The 20,121-nt window shown below is 48.9% G+C and overlaps 5 protein-coding genes across 5 annotated transcripts; 4 read left to right on the forward strand and 1 right to left on the reverse strand.

The window, feature by feature from the left end:
- Positions 1–5,373: 5,373 nt before the first annotated feature.
- On the forward strand, positions 5,374–7,368 carry FTJAE_1924 (amino acid transport GAP1; the record flags this gene model as incomplete). The annotated part of the gene is made up of 7 exons (XM_037348064.1): positions 5,374–5,562; positions 5,614–5,857; positions 5,909–5,998; positions 6,048–6,259; positions 6,309–6,783; positions 6,831–7,072; positions 7,135–7,368. 7 exons carry the CDS (start codon positions 5,374–5,376, stop codon positions 7,366–7,368), a joined length of 1,686 nt encoding a protein of 561 aa, XP_037210884.1.
- Positions 7,369–7,783: 415 nt separating this feature from the next.
- FTJAE_1925 (positive activator of transcription) lies at positions 7,784–10,320 on the reverse strand (the record flags this gene model as incomplete). The annotated part of the gene is made up of 9 exons (XM_037348065.1): positions 7,784–8,271; positions 8,326–8,419; positions 8,557–8,732; positions 8,778–9,051; positions 9,098–9,657; positions 9,721–9,915; positions 9,962–10,065; positions 10,119–10,134; positions 10,296–10,320. 9 exons carry the CDS (start codon positions 10,318–10,320, stop codon positions 7,784–7,786), a joined length of 1,932 nt encoding a protein of 643 aa, XP_037210885.1.
- Positions 10,321–11,288: 968 nt separating this feature from the next.
- FTJAE_1926 (Arylesterase) lies at positions 11,289–12,330 on the forward strand (the record flags this gene model as incomplete). The annotated part of the gene is made up of 2 exons (XM_037348066.1): positions 11,289–11,791; positions 11,850–12,330. 2 exons carry the CDS (start codon positions 11,289–11,291, stop codon positions 12,328–12,330), a joined length of 984 nt encoding a protein of 327 aa, XP_037210886.1.
- Positions 12,331–13,087: 757 nt separating this feature from the next.
- FTJAE_1927 (alanine-glyoxylate transaminase (R)-3-amino-2-methylpropionate-pyruvate transaminase) lies at positions 13,088–14,587 on the forward strand (the record flags this gene model as incomplete). Its single annotated transcript, XM_037348067.1, has 3 exons — positions 13,088–13,407; positions 13,463–14,450; positions 14,507–14,587. The coding sequence occupies 3 exons, from the start codon at positions 13,088–13,090 to the stop codon at positions 14,585–14,587; spliced, it is 1,389 nt and encodes a 462-aa protein (XP_037210887.1).
- Positions 14,588–15,995: 1,408 nt separating this feature from the next.
- FTJAE_1928 (nuclear export factor CRM1) lies at positions 15,996–19,773 on the forward strand (the record flags this gene model as incomplete). Its single annotated transcript, XM_037348068.1, has 9 exons — positions 15,996–16,061; positions 16,160–16,189; positions 16,248–16,320; positions 16,440–16,511; positions 16,569–17,290; positions 17,344–18,112; positions 18,168–18,868; positions 18,920–19,488; positions 19,536–19,773. The coding sequence occupies 9 exons, from the start codon at positions 15,996–15,998 to the stop codon at positions 19,771–19,773; spliced, it is 3,240 nt and encodes a 1,079-aa protein (XP_037210888.1).
- Between the last annotated feature and the right edge of the window lie 348 nt (positions 19,774–20,121).

Consider the following 20,121-nt stretch of genomic DNA (forward strand, 5'->3'; position numbering starts at 1 on the left):
AAAAGCCGAGATCAAGCCATGGCTATCTTTGCAATCTTTCACTGAATGATACTCTTACCATACGAAAACTCTGATACAATCATCTACACACTAAGAGACTCGGCCCATGCTTTTCGACTCTTCTGGCTTCCAATATTAAATCTCAGCTGCCAAGCTTTCACTATCACTCAGTCAGCAATAGGCACATGCAACCGTATGTGCACAGAGCGAACTTTTGTTCCTCCTCTCAGAGATGCGTAGAGGTTTGGGGTCCATACGTGACCAACACACAGGAAGAGTAATTACAGTGAAATCCTCCAATCAACATTCCCATATTAGGTTTTTTTTGGCCAGATATCAACTTGACGCCGTTTCGGGAGTCTCTGATTCCCGAAACACTGGCTCAGCATGATTCCAAGCAGCTTGGCATCTGTCTCGATGATACCCAAATTACCCATCTCGTACAGCCCCCACCTGCTCTCTTAGGTGATACCGTCACCTCATGTCAGTCTTTCGGTAACTCGTGTTCGATATGAGTCTACCTGAGTTGATCCCTTGGGCTACTCATGCTGTCCCTCGGTTTCACGACTCTTCACTCGTGCGATTCGCAGGTGATTTTAGAGTATGACAGGGCTAATTGGCGCCTCCTACCACATCTTGCAGAACCTGACAAGGGGGGAAGCATGCCGAGAAAATAGCTTTCTTCTAGAAGGGTGGCGCAGTGACGAAGTGTCCATTACCTTGCTGTTTGGCTTCCCGATTGGCGCTAATGAAACCAAAAAGGACCTGCAGTCATCAACACACGTCGATCGAACGAGAGAAGGGTTGATGAAGGGAAAGGTTGAAATGCTGAGTTGGTCGAAGCTCACAGACCCCAGCCATATCCCACCGTGGTGCGACATAAGCTATCTTTGTGAGAGGGACTGTGATAACACCAACTCAACAGCAAAAACGCGGTTGCAAACCGGTTCCCAGCCCAGGTTTCCCACTATTGATACCGGTGCGCGGTTGTTTTGCCGCCGCGGCAGTCGGGCTTCCCCCAAAGAGAGCCATCAGCTTCAGAGATGTACCTACAGTACATTACGTTTCATCCTCCAGATTCTGAGATCTTGCTTTGATTCCCATCTACGGGGTAATACGTAACAGTTTGCTCTCAAACTGCCTTACCCCGTGGGCAAATCGCCATGAATCCGGGGAGAGCTCCATCGTCCTCAGACAGAGCCACCAGCAACTGTCCTTTGAGGAAGTCGCTCAAAGTTTTGTACGTAATGCAATTCTTCTGGCGAGGTTTTTGTGGCCATCGCTGTTGAGGCCCCGTTGTTTTGACTTGAAGCATGGGCACGGGCTAGGACAAGGCCGGACATGACCGGCTGGGCACCCTTGCAGTCCCCGCAAGACCAGTTCCAACATTATCAAATGTTGCCCCTGACGTTGCAGGTTATTGTGTCCATTGCATGAAGACACGCGACTCAGCTTGAAATGACAATAAGAGAACAGTCACCATATCAAACGGTAATCGATAACCGAGCTGGAAGCTTTTGTTAGTGTCTTTTGCATTACCCGTCCCGAGTTGGCCGAATTCACGGGCCGATGAGAGGAAAATTATTGCCTGCAATAACCTGCGGCGCTTTCTTCATTTGTTGAAGAGCCGCAGGGGTTGTTTTAAGCATTAAGCTTACCTTCAACGAGCCACACCTGACAACCTAAAAGTCAGTGTGTGTACGTGTAATTACCCGAGCTGCAGGTGCTACATTGTACAGTACATTGTGTGGTAGAGTGTAGCCAACCAGCGAGTGCTGACTGGCATGTGTTTGGACTGATACTTACTTGCAAAGCTTATCACACTGACTAGTTACACCTCACCAGCGGCTCGAAGATGATATTTACTCATTACGAAAGCCGACACAGATCTACTTTCAACCAAAGCCAAGAGATACATCAAGCCTCACAGCGCAAATGCAACCACCCATCGGGATCCCGATGCAGTCTACTGCAAATCAATCAGCCTTGCAGGTTTTCGAGAAAAAGTCGATACAGGGTAGTCATATACCAGCATTTCGAAACTGTCGAATCAGAATGGTATCTGACTCTGACGCGTATCTCAATCAAGTCTTAGTCCCAATACAGCAGGTTGGTTGAATCGGCCGCTGACCTTCCGCTCTAGGCATGTCTCTGCGCCGTAGAACTCTATTGCGGCGTGTCTTAGTCCCTTATCACTTGGCAACGGATGATAACGAGTTGTTACTTGTCGAGCACGGGGCAAGTAAGCTGTTGCATATATAAACCCCCAGCTCCGCCAAGACTTGAGCCAAGACTGTTGGCAAGATGACCGCTACATTTCAGGCTGTTCATACGCTTAGTATACTTGGCTACGCTACTGAGCACGGAGTACGTACCTAGGACCCTATCTGCCTCGGTCGCTTGACCTCCCGTCGATCCCGTTGCCCCTATCATCTCTGGGCTATTCGACCCTGCAGCATGTAGCTGTACCTACGCCGCATTCCTCATGGTCCTCCGGCCAGTTGCAAAAGCCTCTGCAAATCATGTCGTCAGAAGACTAAGGCTGTTATGCTTAATGACCAGTTCGCCCCACGGATTGACCTTATCTAAACGACACCTCGTCCGCCGAATACAAATGGATCTAGAAGTTCCAAATCGCCAAGATGAGCGAGTTGGCAGAAATCGGGGGTCGTGGGGTTGTCCTTGGCATTGGGGCTTCTTGCGGGCGCTGGTCATGTCACGGTAACGCTGTGCTTTGGCCACCTCGGCGATGCCGCTGTTCACGGTTGAACTCTGGGTGTATCGTATTGGGTTGCAGGGCAATTGAGGTAAAAATGTGTGTCCTCGAGCTGTCAGTATATCGCTAAGTTAAGTGTCTATTATTAAGAGGTGGCAGAGAGCTGGCTGTTCTATCTTTGGATGATGCTGGTGTCTTGGCCAGATATTGTGCATGGCCAAGGCGGAAGGCTGTTCCAGGGTAAGGGAAGTGATTTCGCTGTCACATCTCATGCCCAGCACGCCGGGATTCTGGCAGAACAATGGAATTGTTCTTTAGGGACGCACACTTGATTGGCCATGAACTTGGCTTTATTTCTCCAATCCTGTGTAAGTTAATACCTGTTTCCCTCCGACTGAGGTGAGGAGGGATATAAGTATATCCTATAGTAGATGGTTCGAGAGTCACGACTTTTCAGCATCCAATACAGTAGTAGTCCGTAGACATAGAGGGGACTGTTCGTCATCGTTGGCGATTTCGTTGTTGATTGCGCTTCGAGGATCTGACACGCATTCTCCAAGCCACTCCTTTATACTCAACGTTTATGTCTCTGGAAATAGTCCCTTCGAAGTCTCTCGAATGAGAATCAAAATCTCGCAATACCCCAACGAGATGTATTACGCAACACATTGACAATGACTATATGACCGGCTTGTCAAAGACTCAAAGTCGGAATATGCACGCTTAGGCAGATACGGCCATCAATATATCAAACAATAGATATCCGCAGCTGTTTGATAGCCTGGCGGGACTTTTAACTTCATAATTAAACTAGGTCTTCAAAGACCCTCGTAAGACCATCCTTAAAACAGATCCCCGAAACCTGTCTAAACGCTGTATCCCCATGACACAGAACTGCATTTTGAAAATATGAGCAGCCTCTCAAGGACGCGAGTATCTTGTGCTTTTATCTCTAGTAGAGACTTGCCATAGAGCAAGTGCCTCAATGCTTTCGTGGCCGTAGCAACCTCAAAGAATCAAAATACCATTCAATACTGATATATATAATCTAAAGTTGTATATGGTTCTCTTTGTTGCAAGTTTCCGCGACGTGGCTTAAGATGACTTAGCTGGCCACGCAGACGCTTACACTATGCTTTTGTAATTATTACTCAGTCGAAAGAATATTTGACGTATTTCAGAGACACTTGCTTCTTTTGGAGAGCATTTCTATGGTATTTCTGTCTGGTCCGTTAGAGTTGGGCGCTGGAGAAAATCAGATAGAGATATCCGTCACCACCACTCGTGCTCTCTGTGCTTGAAGGTGGCCGATCTTGCCGTTCAAGTCACCATTAAATCCGAGCTAAACTTAACGTATCAAATACTCCGTCGTGATGTATTTGACCTGAGATAAGTCGCCGTTCGAGAACTCGATTGCATGAGACTATCATAAACACTGATGTTGCCAGGACTCAGCTCATAGGTTTTGACTGGAACAATGCAATGCAAATAATTCGACTGATTCAATGAGAACAGAATCCACGAAGGATAGAAAGGATTTCAATCACGTGGTATGTTGTACATATGCTGGAGGAAGATGATTGTGACTGTTTGACACGTGGGCGTCATGCAACGTGGAAATGATCGTATCAGAAAGAGTCCCAGCCCATTGGGTTGGTCTAGGCTTGCTGCAGAACGCCACCGGGACGCGAACCGCCCTCTAATGACATGAAGTATCAGAGCCTCCTATACAGCACCTGATGGCAGGCATGACAGGGGATGCAAGACATCGGGACCCCGCGCCGATGAGATACGGAATGCCTCATGACAGTCGACGCTATCATACTTTAAAGTCTCGCCGAGTCGTAGACATGATAAGAAAAGGATTGCCTCTTTATATCAAGAAACTTGATAACACTTGCCTAAACACAGTTGAGTTATCAGATACTGGATCGAAGACGTTGGGTACCGTTATGGAATTGGCTCACGGCAATAGACGCCAACTGACTCTCGCCATTTTCCCCGATTCACCCCTCGCGGTACCCTTCCTTATTCACCTCAAAAGTGGCTTATCGCTCAACTCACTGATACCATGCCTAGCTCGGCCCAGCTCCTCCTCACTATCGGCAGATACCCATGATAAGATCAAGATATGGCGCAGCGATTTCATCATCGGAAGAACACCCGTAGCGCCACGAAGAGACTAAACCCAACTGTTATCACATAGAATGCCTTCTAACCAATGGTTCACAACCCTCACAACGAGTCTCGACTGATAGACGATGGAAAGCTAGCTCGTTCTGGCCTAGTCGAAGCTGGGGTAGAATCCGGGGTAACTTTAAACACTCAGTGGGTGTCATAAATGCCTGATAGCGTTTTGATAGCATGTTTTTCTTTCATCCTCCTGCCTTGATGCTTGATATAGAGATAGCCCTCGCGGATACTTTCCCGTAGAATCCAATCACGGTACGATCGCCATGTTGGTACAATTTCCCCAGACTCTTTCGCCCCCCTAGTATTATGAGACAGCTCCATCACGTATGAAGAAAACAGTATAAAGACGTACGATCGCCGTCGTGCAGAAAAGATGGATCCCAGCAAGCTCCCACTCCAGGGTTCTCATCTCCATACAACAGCTTAACTAAACTTGAACTCGTTTTGAGAGATTCTCCTTCATCATGCGTCGAGAAAGTATTCACGATGTCAACATTCCAGCTGGGATGACAGAAAAGTCCCGCGGTTCGATGACGAAAGACGATGGTCTTGACCTCGCAGCTTCACGAAGCATTGATGAAGTTCAAGCTATTGAAATGCAAGAGGGCAAACATGGACAATTCCATCGATCCTTTACACCAAGACAAGTCCATGTAAGTCCCATAAACCAAAATCACTCGCAATGCTAACGTCTCCTTTTCAAGATCATTGCTCTGGGTTCCAATATCGGCTCGGGCGTCTTCATCGCTACCGGAAAAGCCCTCGCGACTGGCGGTCCAGGAAACATGGTGATTGCATATTTCATGGTGTGCTCATGTGTCTGGGCTGTTCTACAATCGTTATCAGAAATGACCATTGCGTTCCCTGTTTCGGGAAACTATATCGACTACGCTGATCGTTGGGTTGATCCCGCTCTGGCTTTTGGAGCAGGTTTCGCCGAGTGGCTTGGTTCGTTGCCCCTGAACTTGATTTTAAGACATGTGTTCTGACTGGTCATAGGTTGGACTGCCATTGTTTCTGCTGAGGCTGGTTTCTTCCATATCTTGGTAGGATATTGGTCTGAAGGCTCGTTTCCTTTGGCTGCATCACGTAAGTTTCACTTATCAGCCCCTTTGAATCTAACTAACGAGTCTTGTAGTCAGCATCTTCATGTTCGCCTGTCTCGTCATCTTTCTCCTACCAAACACGGTATTCGCCTGGTTTGAATATGTGACATCTCTGATTAAGATTTTCCTCTTCTTGATTATCATCACTCTCTCCTTGGCTTTAGTCCTTGGAGCTGGTCCCAATGGTTATGTTCATCACGGAGAGACATGGACTGACCTACCAGCATTTTTGAACGGCTTCTCTGTAAGTTTGAAGAACAATCTTTTGAATTTCTTCTTGCTAACAACTTCAGGGATTTGCCAACTGTGCACTCCTGGCTACCTGGGCCGTCGGTGACCAAGTCTTCATCGGTATCATGGGCGGCGAAGCAGAGAGCCCACGCTTCTCCCTCGCTCACGCCACCAAGCTTGTCCCCTTCCGAGTCAACTTCATCTACATGCTCAGCGTCGTCTTCATCACCATCCTTGTTCCTTCCAACGACCCTCGTCTTCTCGGTGGAGGTGGTGTCGCTGCTTCGCCCTTCGTCGTTGCCGTTACAGACTCTGGAATTCCCGGTATCTCTTCTCTCCTGAACGCTGGAATGATCTGTGGTGTCCTTGCCATCGCTGCCGAGTCAGTCTATCTCTCGTCACGAGTCCTGCGGACTATGGCTCATCAGGGTCTCATCTCTACACGCCTTGCACATGTCGATGATAAGGGCCGTCCCAGACTTGCTTTGATCATCACTTCTGTTGTGGCTGTCATTCTTGGATACATTCAACTTTCTGGTAAGTGGCCCCTCGCACTCTGAGAAGCACGGCTAACATTGCTGTAGCTGGTGGCCTTACTGTCTTGAACTGGCTGATCTCCATTACAAGCGCCTCTTTCTTCACAAACTGGATCATCATCTCCTTCACCAACTACCGATTCCACTGTGCTCTGAAGGCTCAGAACGACAAACTCTTCTCAGAGACTTATGCTTGGAGATCGAGTGCTTGGCCCATTGCACCAGCATGGTTGATGCTCATCTCCGTCATGTTGCTGGTCTGCTGTATCTACTCCGGAATCAAGCCTGTCGTAAGTTACCTCCTCAACAGTCCTCAATCTATATGAATAATCATCTAACGAATACATCACAGGGTGGCGCTGGCTTTTCTGCCTCCAACTTCTTCCAGTACATGATTGGTGTTCTCGTCATCTTTGGCTTCACTGCTGGATACAAGGTCATCTTCCGAACTCCCTGGAGAGATCCTGCCACCGCCGACTGTCTCACCGGTCGACGACACTTGAGCGTCGATGAGATCAAGCAGCTCGACGAGTACTATGCTAAGCCTAAGTGGAGGCGTTTCCTCACTTATGTCCAACTGTGGTAGATACCACGTCTTGAAAGTTGTATGATGGTGTCGGGGTCTTGGTTACGGATGTATTCCATAGGTGTCGGAGACTATTCATAGCATACTATTGAAGTTTTCTCGCATTCGACTCACCTTCATATGTCCTCCATCTTCAGTGATATACTCGTGAGTTGTGTATGGAAGCAGGAAACTAGTCCATTATCAAAGCTATTGTGAGCAGTTCGAAGAAACTACAGCTGTGTCGTTGACTTGACTTATGGTATCAGAAGTTTATCTCGTTCAATGACTGCCTAGAAAGCATGACAAAAGGACGACCTTTGACGTCAACTGTGCCCTCCGAGGAGTAGAAGAGAACAAAACATAGTGCTCAGAGATACAAAAAGTCCAGCGATGAATCTCAATTATAATGTTTGTATCAAGATTGTCCTTTTCGCTACTCACATACACCATCCACATCTTCAGCCATCGGATCCTCCGGCCACGGCCATGTCAAGCTATCAATATCCAGCGAATTAGCAATATTCAAGAGCTGTTCTGCACTAAGCTCATAGTTCAGCCCCAATCCAAAGTCATCATCCGACTCGAGGCTGAACGGCTCGGCATAATCAGTAGCAGAGCCTGTGCCACTGTCTATGTCATTCATAAAACCCTGCCGAGGCGTGTTCGGGCCCTGTGTCACAACGACAGGCCTCGAGTCATTGCTGGTGAGGAAGCTTTTGAGTAAGTCTTCTAGTTGCTTCAGTTCAGCAGCTACCATATTGGCTACGAGATTTCCTCTCGAGTTCATCTCGTCGAAGAGACCGTAGGCGCGTTGCGTCCAGGGAGTATGGTCTGGTAGAAGTGATGAGTCAATAGCAGCGGCCATAAGCAGTGCGATCGTAGCACTGAAAGCGGCGTCCTGATCGAACTTCAGGAATGTTTCTATTCGATAATAAGTAACACGCTCAAAATGAATACTGAGACAGGAGACCTCACCTAAAAGCCCTTGCTCAGAAAGACTAGAGAGGATTCTCAAAATCTGCTGAGCAGACTCGGTGCACATTTGGACTAGCCCTTTCACACTCTCTGACTGTAGCCAATGCATCAAAGCTACCTCTAAGTGGCCGAGCCTCGAAAGTAGAAAGGTGTAAAGAAGTGGTCTTGTAGTTAGAATGATGCACTTGTTCTGTTAGAAGTGGGCAGTCAGAGGGAGACAGACGAACTTACTTGGTGTTGCATCAAATGGAGATGTGCTGATATTCGCGATATACCAGCCATCCCCTCGCTTGCCTGAATCTCAAAGGACTTGTTTAATCGTTCTGTCACTGTCGCGATACTCTTCAGAACTGACTGGGTAGCACCGAGGTATCGACTGTCGAGCTTTCCTTCAAGGCCATACACAGCTGTGATTGTTAGCAACCGTGTCTCTGCAGCACAAGAATACGTACTCTGATTTATCTTTGCAAGTACCCTGCAGAAGTCAACATGTATCTTCAGTGCCTCTAACTTTTGCGGCTGTCCTGGAAAGTCGGGAAAGCGTGCGCTTATCGTCTCGTCAGCTATGCTGAGCGGAAGTCCCAGGAGAGAAATCAGCTGGCGTTCGAGGATATAGAGTGTCCAGAACACATGTCGGCTTCTCTGTACGTAAGCCGCGTCAAGAGAATCGGATTGCATCTCAGTATGCATACCGTGTTCCAAGCCATGACGAAGTGCGGAGCAGACCTGATGCCATTAGTTACTATACATATTAAAAGAGCCAGTTGCTTACCAGACGATATGCCTGTTGTATGTGATCCACAGATTGCAGATACAGAGCAGCACAGCAAAGAACCTGCATCTCCTCTATGATATCGCAATCAAAGAAGTTGAAGTCAGGCATGAGCTTCATGGCTTGTACGAAGAAGTCACCTCCAGGAGGCCGTCTCGACTTGGTTGACTGAACCACGAAAGCCTTCCCAAACGCCAGGACAAGAAGGTAGTGAATGAACCACAAAGGTTCTGCACGCGCATATTCGGTAGGTTTCTGGTGGAATAGACGGAAGCGTTCCATGAAGATGTCCTCATCAAATAGGCTGTATAGCCAACCGCAGTGAAACTTGACCGAGTTGATGAGATACAGAGCAAAGTCTTTAGTTGGCAGGGCCGACATGTCCGGAGCATCCTGTGCCGTCAACTTTCTAGTTCCATCCCATCTTAGATCGAAGACCTTTCCCTCAGTACCGGCGAAGTGCAGATTGTGCATTGACAATGGACGGCCTTTGACACGTTCGTGGGTCATGGTCAAGACTCGCTTGTTGAAGGACCAATTTGATGATGTTCCCATGAAAACTGACGATAAGTTAATCCTTCATTTGAGATACTGACTCCTTGGGTGAGTGAGTATGGACTTACGGATGTGCCCTGTGACGCTTGGAACAAAGTCATACGTGTGGAAAGCCAAAGGATTCGTGAGAGGAGCTTTGCCTTCACCATTAAGTTGTCGTTGGTCTTGTGCCTCGGCTGTTCTATATGGTGATATTGAAGCTGAAGTCTTTATCACTTGTTCTGAGATCTCATTACGCTCAGTGGATAGTGGTACACGATCACCTGGTACTCTTAGTAGAAGGCCAATGGGCGACCAACAAAGACTTACTCAAATCGGTGCTCCTTGAACCGCCAGTTGTAGCTTCAACGAGGGAGTGTTCTTCTGACTTGCTCTCTAAAGCCGCCAACCTCTCTTGAAGACGGTTGATGTACCTGGAAGAAATGTGTAAGTGAGGCTCCGTCAACAGTTCTTGGTATTGACTTACCCTCTCGAAACGACAACTTTACGTGATTCATCATCGAATTGACACACTGACCCCCTCTTATCACATTGCTGACATGGCTGCGACCCAGAACATCTAATCTTCTGATCTCGACATCTTACACAGCTGATAATCTCAAAAGTCAGTTGTTCAGCCCATATCGTCAAGATAAGAACATACGCTTTGGGAACACGCTTCCTTGCATTATTTGGTCTCGTAGCATTAGCTCTTGTAGACGATGACATCACACTTGGAATTAAAACACAAAAGAGGCACAGAAATGGTCAATGGCAATAATATTGATGCATGAACAAAACAAAACAATGGCATCCTTGTGACTCTCCATACTTGACGGGTAGGTTTCCGCAGAGAGGGAGCGGGGTAGGGATTGATAAGAACTCAGAGCCGAAAGGGAAGAATGGAAGTATTCTAGAACGAGTGGGTAATGCAAGACGATTGGTCTTGCGGAGTTGATCGTCTACTGTTCCTGATTGCGTTAGGAAGATCGTTGATTTTAATACAAAGTCCGACTATTGCCTGTAATGCGAAAATGGTCACGAAACATATCTTACTGACAAAACGACCTGTGATTTGAGGCATTGATTGAAGCTGGCCTCTTGTCTTATGAAAGCCACATGATACAACGTTGCAAAAGGCGTATGATAGTTGTGCGAATTGATGTTTAAAATAGCCTATCACGGCCTTGTCATGGTATTAACTCATTGACTCATATTATCTTCAGCCATAACGATATCCATGATGCCGGACTCGTTAATCGCTTTGGCCTCGCTGAATACGCCACTCAGCAAGAATAATTCTTTAGACCACAAGACACGAAATTACTAGGCATTCCCATGTTCATTCCTGATTCTTCCGACGAGCTGCTTTGTGGATGGACCAAGCTAACGAGCGGCTGAAGGCTGAAGCTTATGGGCTAAGTTGGTGGCTTGCAGGCTGAGCTTTTGCATGTGCGACAAACAAGATCTTTACGGAAGACAGGGACCTTGCTGTTTGTGCTTATTTTAAGCTTGATTGAAGTCTTGGCTGCTAGGTTGTATTTGTATAAGAGGAGAGCAATACCCATGCATTGAGCCATCATACCCACCTCCATACAACTACTCCAACACCAGTAACCTCGACTTACACAGCCTATAGTCTTACTACTACACAACGATGTTCGGCTTGCATCTCAGCTATCAGTGGCTTCACTATACTCGACCTTCAGGACCTCCATCTCCAGTTGCTGAAGGTCTCGAGCGTCACTGGGTAAACACACCCCAAGGCCGAATCGAAGTCCTCTCCAACACCCCATCTATCACCAACAAGTTCAATGGCCCTCCCATAGTCTTCTGCCACGGCGGCATGGGCTGCGCGTGGGTATGGACAGAATACATGCAATATCTAGCAGCAAGAGGAGTCCAATGCTATGCAGTTTCCTTGCGTGGCCACGGTGAATCATGGCATCCATCGTATTTCCGCATGGTCTTTGCCACGCCTCGAAGTGCCTTGGCTTCTGATCTCGTTGCGGCTATAGAGTGGGTGCAGATGAGGGAAGAGAGTGAGGTTATGCTTGTTGGACATTCAAGTGGTGGGGGTTTGAGCCAAGGCGTTCTTAGCGATGGATTGGTGAATGTGAAAGCACTTGCTTTACTGGGTGCAGTCCCAGGGTTTGGATCGTGAGTCAAGATAAACACGTATCTCGGAGCCCCTACCAGGATGCTAACACAATCGCAGAATGGGCGTGTATATGAATTGGTGGAAGATGGACCCATGGTTCGCAATACGACTGATCTTCCATCTCTGGCACTCCAACTCGCCTCTCTCCCACCCAAAGCTCACCCAAAGAGCCTTTTTTGGTGACAAGTTCCCTCTCTCATCTGTCGTCCCGTTCCAACGCCACATGAACCGCTATGAGAGTTACCTGTGGCCTTTCAGCATGATGTACAGCTTCGCGTCGCCAACATATATCTTGAGTCACATCCGCAATGACGGCACGAGCGGTGAAAAGGTTCTCGTCATGGCAGGCACTCAAGATAAGCTCATGACAGGTCCTGTGACAGAGAAGACAGCGACATTTTACCGCGAGGCTGGAAATGACAAGCGAGATGGTGTAAGATTACAATTCGTTGAGGGAGCAGGGCATCATTTACAGAATGATGTTCAGTGGGAAGATGGTGCAGAGAAGTTGTTTGAGTTTTATAAAGGCATTGCATGAGGGTCTTCTTACAAGTAGAACTGGCTGTGGGTAAGGTATTGATCATTCGGCTGGTCAACCGTTTGTTATTCTGTTACTTTAGATCGGGACCCTTCCCGTAGAGCGCTCGCAACTCCATCATGATAATTAATCAACATCATTCGATATTGTACGTCCCGAATCAGCGGAAACGCTTACCATATAAAAATATCGGTTCGATATAATCGGTTCAAGATCCCGAGACATGGCCGAATCATCGTCCACTCAATTCAAACCTGTCGCTCCGGTAGCGGCCTCACATAACCCGAGCTAACCTGGACACGACAGTGAGAAAGCTCCGTTCGCTGCGCTGAAAGAAGCAAAAAACGGGGACGGAAGACAGGGGATTCCGGGGCTAGAGTCAGGACACTCAGCGCATTTCCCTAGGCGAAGTTCCCTCTTCCTCTTCCCCTGAGGCAATTCGTATGACTCTGAATCAACAACCTCAAAATCCTCTTTTTACTGCTTAAAAAACTCTTGGTTGCGTGACGTCTATATCTCGGTGCTTCATAGACCCGAAAAACACGGCTTCTGTGCCCCGAATCGGAAGCCTACCGACGTTCTCTATCCTCTCGGCCTTCTTCCGTTGCAGCAGGCACATTTGCTTGCGGTACCGCAAAAAAAAGACCTTTCAGAAGGGCCTCAGGCAGTCAACCTGGCGCCCCTTCAGCGGTTGTCGTCCGTGGAAGTGGGGGTTGGTGCAGCAGCCAGTCGTAGCCTGTTAAGATCGGCACTTGCAATGGAGGGGAGAAAGGTCCAGGTGCCCCGCGCTCCGGAGCTGTCCGCCGAGAGCCCCTCTTCTTCTTCGGCGGGCTTCAAGACGTATTCGGCCGCTGGAACTGCATCTGCGTCGGCCGATAGGATTTCTCTTGTCTCAGGTCACTTGTCGTCCTCTTCTTATACCGCGCCTTCTCCTGCTCAAGCTTCAGTTTCTACCCAAGCTCGTCGTCTTTCAACATCCACAGCCAACATGTCTTCTCAACCTGAACACGCTACTCTCCTCATCCCCGGACCCATTGAGTTCGATGATGAGGTCCTCAAGTCCATGGGCCACTACAGGTACGTCCGCGTGATGTGATGGATAATATCTCGCTTGCTAATACTTGTTACACAGTGAGAGCCACGTCGGCCCCGGCTTCGTCAACACCTTCGGCGAGACCCTCACCCTGACCCGCAAGCTGTTCCAATCGACCGACCCCTCCGCCCAGCCCTACGTTATCTCCGGTTCCGGTACCCTGGGATGGGATATTGTTGCTGCCAACCTTGTCGAGGCCGGTGAGAACGCCCTCGTTCTCAGCACTGGCTACTTTGGCGATGGCTTCGCCGACTGCCTGCGCGCCTACGGTGCCAACGTCACCAAGCTCGACGGTGAAGTTGGCGGCCGACCTCAGCTCCCCGAGATCGAGAAGGCTCTTTCCGAGAAGAAGTACAAGATCCTCACAGTCACCCACGTCGACACATCGACTGGTGTCCTGAGTGAGCTTAAGAATCTTGCTGCTACTGTCCGCCGTGTCTCCCCCGAGACTCTCGTTATCGTCGATGGTGTCTGCAGTGTTGCCTGTGAGGAGATTGCTTTCGATGAGTGGGGTCTGGATGGTGTTGTTACTGCCAGTCAGAAGGCCATTGGTGTTCCCGCTGGCCTCTCCATCTCATTCTTCAGCGGCCGAGCTGTCGCCGCTGCTCTTGAGAACCGCAAGACTCCTATTCCCGCTTACTTCGCCTCCCTGAAGAATTGGACACCCATCATGAAGAACTACGAGGCCAAGAAGCCCTCTTACTTTGCTACTCCTTCTCCTCAGCTCATCCACGCCCTCCACACTAGCCTTACTCAGATCTTTAGAAAGCCCCTGTCTGAGCGATTCCAGGGCCACATCGAGGTATCCAACAAGGTCAAGAAGGCTGTTACCGATCTTGGTCTGAAGGTCGTGGCTACTAAACCTGAGGATCAGGCTCACGCCATGACTGCTATTTACCTGCCTGATGGCATTGGCGCTGCTGATGTTCTGCCCAAGTTGGCCGCCAAGGGTGTTGTCTTTGCTGGTGGTATTCACAAGGCTATTGCTCCCAAGTATATCCGATTCGGCCATATGGGAGTCAGCGCTGTAAGTGTATCTGAATTTGTGTACTCGAGATAAACCTGCTAACATGGTTTTGATAGCTTGACCCCAGCCGAAACCACATCGAGAAGGCTCTCAGCGCTCTCAAGGATAGCTTGTTCGAGGTTGGCTACAAGGCTTAGAAAGAGAGTGAACGAATATCAACATCGCTTGGAGACGGCCAAAAGCCGACACAATGTCGGTTCTTGGCTGTTCATATAAAAAAAAGTTAAATAATGAAACTATGGCTGGCCATGTATGGATATCTGGATACAAATGGAGCCAACTATAGAGGGTTGGCCAGTATTGTCTTTTGTCGATAGAGCGAGCCTTGAAAAAATATGATACTCTGATGACCGACGTGTTTAGATATGGTTCGTTGAGTTTTGTGAGCTATCAGTTTATGCCTGGTGATGTTGTCTGCTGTCATAAGGGGTGCGATAATCTCTCGTTTATGCAGAACATCAACGCTAGATACAGACTACATACAGTTCATGACAGCTTAAATATAAACATAAATGCTTGAAGAGGCAGTCCTGGATATATGTTTGGTTCGTGGTCGTTATCATACAAGATATCTTAGATTACGATCGTGATTCGGGTAGCCGCATGCGGTAATTTCAGCTCACAGCTTTTGTACGAGACTGACAAACACGCGCCGTTGTCAAACCCAGAGCGAATCATGAGATCGATCGATTAATTATGCGCCGGGAGGCTGGGGAGTTTCGGTAAGTTCAAGTACCGCTACAAAGATCTTAGCGTCATGGGTCCGACAATCCGTTAGCTGAGCTCCCTTTTGGTATGAGAAATGCGCAGTGACAGCATCAACCGCCGTCACGGATCAAAGTAGAGATACATTGATGTGATAGTGACATGACATGACAGGCAACCCTCCATCAGACCTCGCATTTTCAAGCCCCGCTGCTGACAAAACCGCCCTCAGTGTGAGACATACGGATATAGGGATGCAGTGCGTTAAGATCGAGACGGGAGAGCTCTAAGCTTGACCTGGTTGCTGGTGGTTACTGGAACTTACTTTATAGCGTACCTAAGGTAAGGTAGTGACGCAGGCAGGCAGCTCGCTGCGGGGCATTTCTGTGCTCGGTACTCCACTAAAGGTACTGTATTCACAGTGCTTTTGCTCCCCTTCAACTCCACTCTCGTCCACTTCAAGCCGTCCAGACCATCTCTTCACACCTCACCTCACCTCACCGACGTCGTCCACTTTGCCTTGCCTTAGTTTGCTTTTACCAAAGCCGAACTTTGCATTTCTCCTCTTTTCCATTTTTCCACGCGAACACCGACAAACATTCACATCGCCTTATCCCATCTCCCTCTCTCTAGCCCTCTCTCTTCCATATTATAGAGAGCTAGCTGCGCCACTGCTTCTCTGATCTATATCTGCCTGGGGCTGGTATTTGCTTGGATCTTCTCTCTCCCCCCGCCTCGCCTCGTCTCGTCCGCCCACCACAACCACCACCTCCAACCGCCAACCTCTTTTTCCTCCCAACTCGTAACGATCCTCTCGTGAACCCGAAATTACCACACGAAATGGCCGCCTCCATTGAAGAGCTGGACGTCCTCGTCCGCTCCTTCTACGAGGGGCGCGGTGAGCAGGTAGGTAGTCTTCTGGGCGTCGGTTTTTACCAACCGTGGACCCCGCGCGTCGACATGAGTGAGGAACGATAGCTAACCCGGCCTCGTTAACCGTGTAGCAAAAAGCCGCCCAAGCTGCTCTCAACCAGGTTCGTACAGATCTAGCTCTCGGCTCGTGCAGAGCTTTTTTACTGACTTGAGCTGCAGTTCAAAGAAGACCCCGATGCGTGGCTCATGGTCGACAAGATCCTCTCGGATGCGCAGTACCCTCAAACCAAATGTGTGTACCCTCGGCTTTGCGCCACTTCCTATGCTGTGCTGTATCCAAGCCAGCTCTCCTCACTTCGATCTATGCGAATACTTGACTTGTGAATCAACTCAACTAACAAATTTTGACAGACTTGGGTCTGCAGGTTCTCGACAATGTGATCTTGACAAGATGGAAGGTCCTCCCTCGGGAGCAGTGCCAAGGTCCGTCCTCACCGCGATAACAGTTAGCAACCAGTTCTGACGACATGTCACTCGTAGGAATCCGAAACTTCATCGTCCAGTTCATTATCCAGTGCTCGAGCACCGAAGAGTCGCTGCGCCAGCAAAAGACCCTGCTCAACAAGCTTAACCTCGTCCTCGTTTCCGTACTCAAGCAGGAGTGGCCTCACAACTGGCCTACCTTTATCAACGAAATCATCTCGTCCTGCCACTCCAATCTATCCATCTGCGAGAACAACATGATCATCCTTCGCTTGCTCTCGGAGGAAGTTTTCGACTACTCAGCCGAGCAGATGACATCGACCAAGACACGCAACCTCAAGCAGACCATGTGCGCCGAGTTCTCGCAAATCTTCAACCTCTGCCAGGAGGTCCTCAACACGGCCACACAGCCTAGTCTGATCAAGGCGACCCTCGAGACGCTTCTGCGATTCTGCAACTGGATCCCCTTGGGATACATCTTCGAGACACCGCTTATCGAGACACTTCGAACCCGTTTCCTCTCGACCCCCGAGTTCCGCAACGTCACCATGCAGTGCCTTACTGAGATTGGTGGTCTTCAGACTGGCGGCCCCGGCCAGCCCAACTCTTACGACGAGCAGCTTGTGAAGATGTTCACCGAGACCTTGACTACCATTGCTAACATCATTCCCGTTTCTCTTGATCTCAAGAGCACATATCCAAGCAGCAACTCGAGGGATCAGGAGTTCATACAAAACCTGGCTCTCTTCCTCTGCAATTTCTTCGGAATGCACTTGAATGTACGTTTTATGCTGCGTTTGATATCCGGACGAATCTAACATCATTGCGATAGCTTATCGAGAAACTTCCCAACCGCGATTTCCTCATCCACGGTCACTACTATCTTATTAGGATATCGCAGATCGATGATCGAGAAATTTTCAAGATTACCCTCGACTATTGGCTCAAGCTTGTCCAGGAGCTTTACGAGGAGATGCAACAGCTCCCCATGACCGACCTAAACCCTCTCATGGCAGTTGGCGCAGGAATCTCTGGAAGCGGCGCCCCGAACCCTACGATGCTCAACAACTATCCTCTTCGAAAGCACAAATACAACGAGGTCCTCTCGAACCTTCGAGTCGTTATGATTGAGAAGATGGTCCGTCCCGAGGAAGTCTTGATTGTTGAGAACGACGAGGGCGAAATTGTCCGAGAATTCGTCAAGGAGAGTGACACAGTACAACTTTACAAGACGATTCGAGAGTGCCTGGTATACCTGACACATTTGGACGTGGTCGACACAGAAAACATCATGACCGAGAAGCTCGCTCGGCAAGTCGACGGAAGCGAGTGGTCCTGGCATAACTGCAACGTTCTTTGCTGGGCCATCGGCTCGATCTCTTTGGCGATGAACGAGGAGACAGAGAAGAGGTTCCTTGTTACTGTCATTAAGGACCTTCTCGGTCTCACTGAGATGAAGCGTGGCAAGGACAACAAGGCCGTTGTCGCCAGTAACATTATGTACATTGTTGGACAGTACCCTCGCTTCCTCAAGGCTCATTGGAAGTTCCTGAAGACAGTCGTTAATAAGCTGTTCGAGTTCATGCACGAGTCACATGAGGGTATGTGAAAACCAGCTTGAGCTGACTGTTAAAATGCTAATCAACATTGGTTTAGGTGTCCAGGACATGGCTTGCGATACGTTCATTAAGATCGCCCGTCAGTGTCGACGTCACTTTGTAGCTCTGCAACCTAGCGAGCAGGAGCCTTTCATCGAGGAGATTGTTCGAAACATGGGTAAGATCACATGCGACTTGACGCCTCAACAAGTGCACACCTTCTACGAAGCCTGTGGCTACATGGTCGCCGCTCAGGGCAACAAGCATCAGCAGGAGAGACTCCTTGCCGACCTGATGGCTATCCCCAACGCAGCCTGGGACGAGATCATCAAGCAGGCAACAGTCAACCCAACTATCCTCCAGGATGCCGAGACTATCAAGGTTATTGGAAACATCATGAAGACGAATGTGTCTGCTTGCTCATCTGTGGGGTCCTATTTCTATCCCCAGATCGGCCGCATCTACCATGACATGCTTCAGATGTACAACGCCACAAGTACACTGATCTCTGAGGCTGTGGCTCGCGATGGTGAACTCGCTACCAAGATGCCCAAGGTCCGAGGTCTCCGAACCATTAAGAAGGAGATCCTTAAGCTTATTGAGGTTTACGTCGATAAAGCAGAGGATCTTCAGGCTGTCCGTGCCCAGATGGTTCCTCCTCTGCTGGAATCTGTTCTTGTCGATTACAACCGCAACGTCCCTGGCGCTCGAGATGCCGAGGTGCTCAAGGCTTGCTCTACTATTATCACCAAGCTTTCTGTCAGTGTTACCTTGAACATATTTGCAGGACTTTATACTAACAAGTAACAGGCTTTGATGGAGGACCAGGTTCCTACTATCATGCAGAACGTTTTCGAGTGCACTCTGGAGATGATCAACAAGGACTTCTCCGAGTTCCCCGAGCACCGAGTCGAGTTCTTCAACCTCCTCCGAGCCATCAACTTGCACTGCTTCCCTGCCCTGCTCAAGCTCGACAACAACCAATTCAAGTTTGTTATCGACTCATGCTCATGGGCTTTCAAGCACGACAACCGAGATGTCGAGGCAGCTGGTCTTAACATGGCTCTGGAGCTGATTAACAACATTGCCGAGAAGACTGATGTGCAGACCGCCAACGCTTTCTTCCAGCGATTCTTCATCACCATCCTCCAGGACGTGTTCTTTGTTGTGACGGATAACGACCACAAGGCCGGTTTCAAGACACAATCCATGTTGTTGATGAAGCTCTTTTACTATATCAACCCAGCCGATGGATCTCAGCCCAAGATCCAGGGTCCTATCTACAGCCCCGATCAGGCTGCAGCTGGAACTGACAACCGAGAGTTTGTCGCCAACTTCGTAGCTAACCTCCTACAAAACGCCTTCCGCAACCTGCAAGCGTACGCATCACCTCTACCCTTCACGCCATAAGCTAATCTTTGTACAGGAACCAAATCACAAGCTTCGTCGAAGGCCTGTTCACGCTTAACACGCAGTACGACAAGTTCCGACTCAACCTCCGTGATTTCCTTGTCTCCCTCAAGGAGTTTGCTGGCGACAACGCTGAGCTCTTCATTGTCGAAAAGGAACAACAGGAGCAGGACGCCAAGACTGCTGATATGGAACGACGACAGAAGGTTGGCGGTCTTCTCAAGCCCTCTGAGCTGGAAGATGAGGAGCTATGACTCAACGAAGAACTTCGGACTGAATTTGCGCCCCATGTCGCCGATGAAGCGGGACCGACAGATGCAGCTGGTGATGGTTGGGAGTTCTATGGTCTCTGAGAGTTTGCACTCAAGCTGCAACCCAGCGGCCTTTCTCTCCATCTCATGCATGTCTCGACATCTCGTCCACGCCCAATTTCCTTCCTGTTATGATACCATATTCCTTCCGTAGAAGAGTGGCCATCCGCCTTGCCCAGCGGCGCAAACGAGAGAAAAAAAGCCCTTGTCTGGATCCGTCCTGCCCTTGGAAGTCTCAAGGGAGGAACTTCGAAAAAACAACACAAAGAGAGAGTGTGAGAAAGATCAAGG

This window comes from Fusarium tjaetaba (assembly GCF_013396195.1).
Source record: "Fusarium tjaetaba strain NRRL 66243 chromosome Unknown NRRL66243_c0000035, whole genome shotgun sequence".
Taxonomy (NCBI): Eukaryota; Fungi; Ascomycota; class Sordariomycetes; order Hypocreales; family Nectriaceae; genus Fusarium; species Fusarium tjaetaba.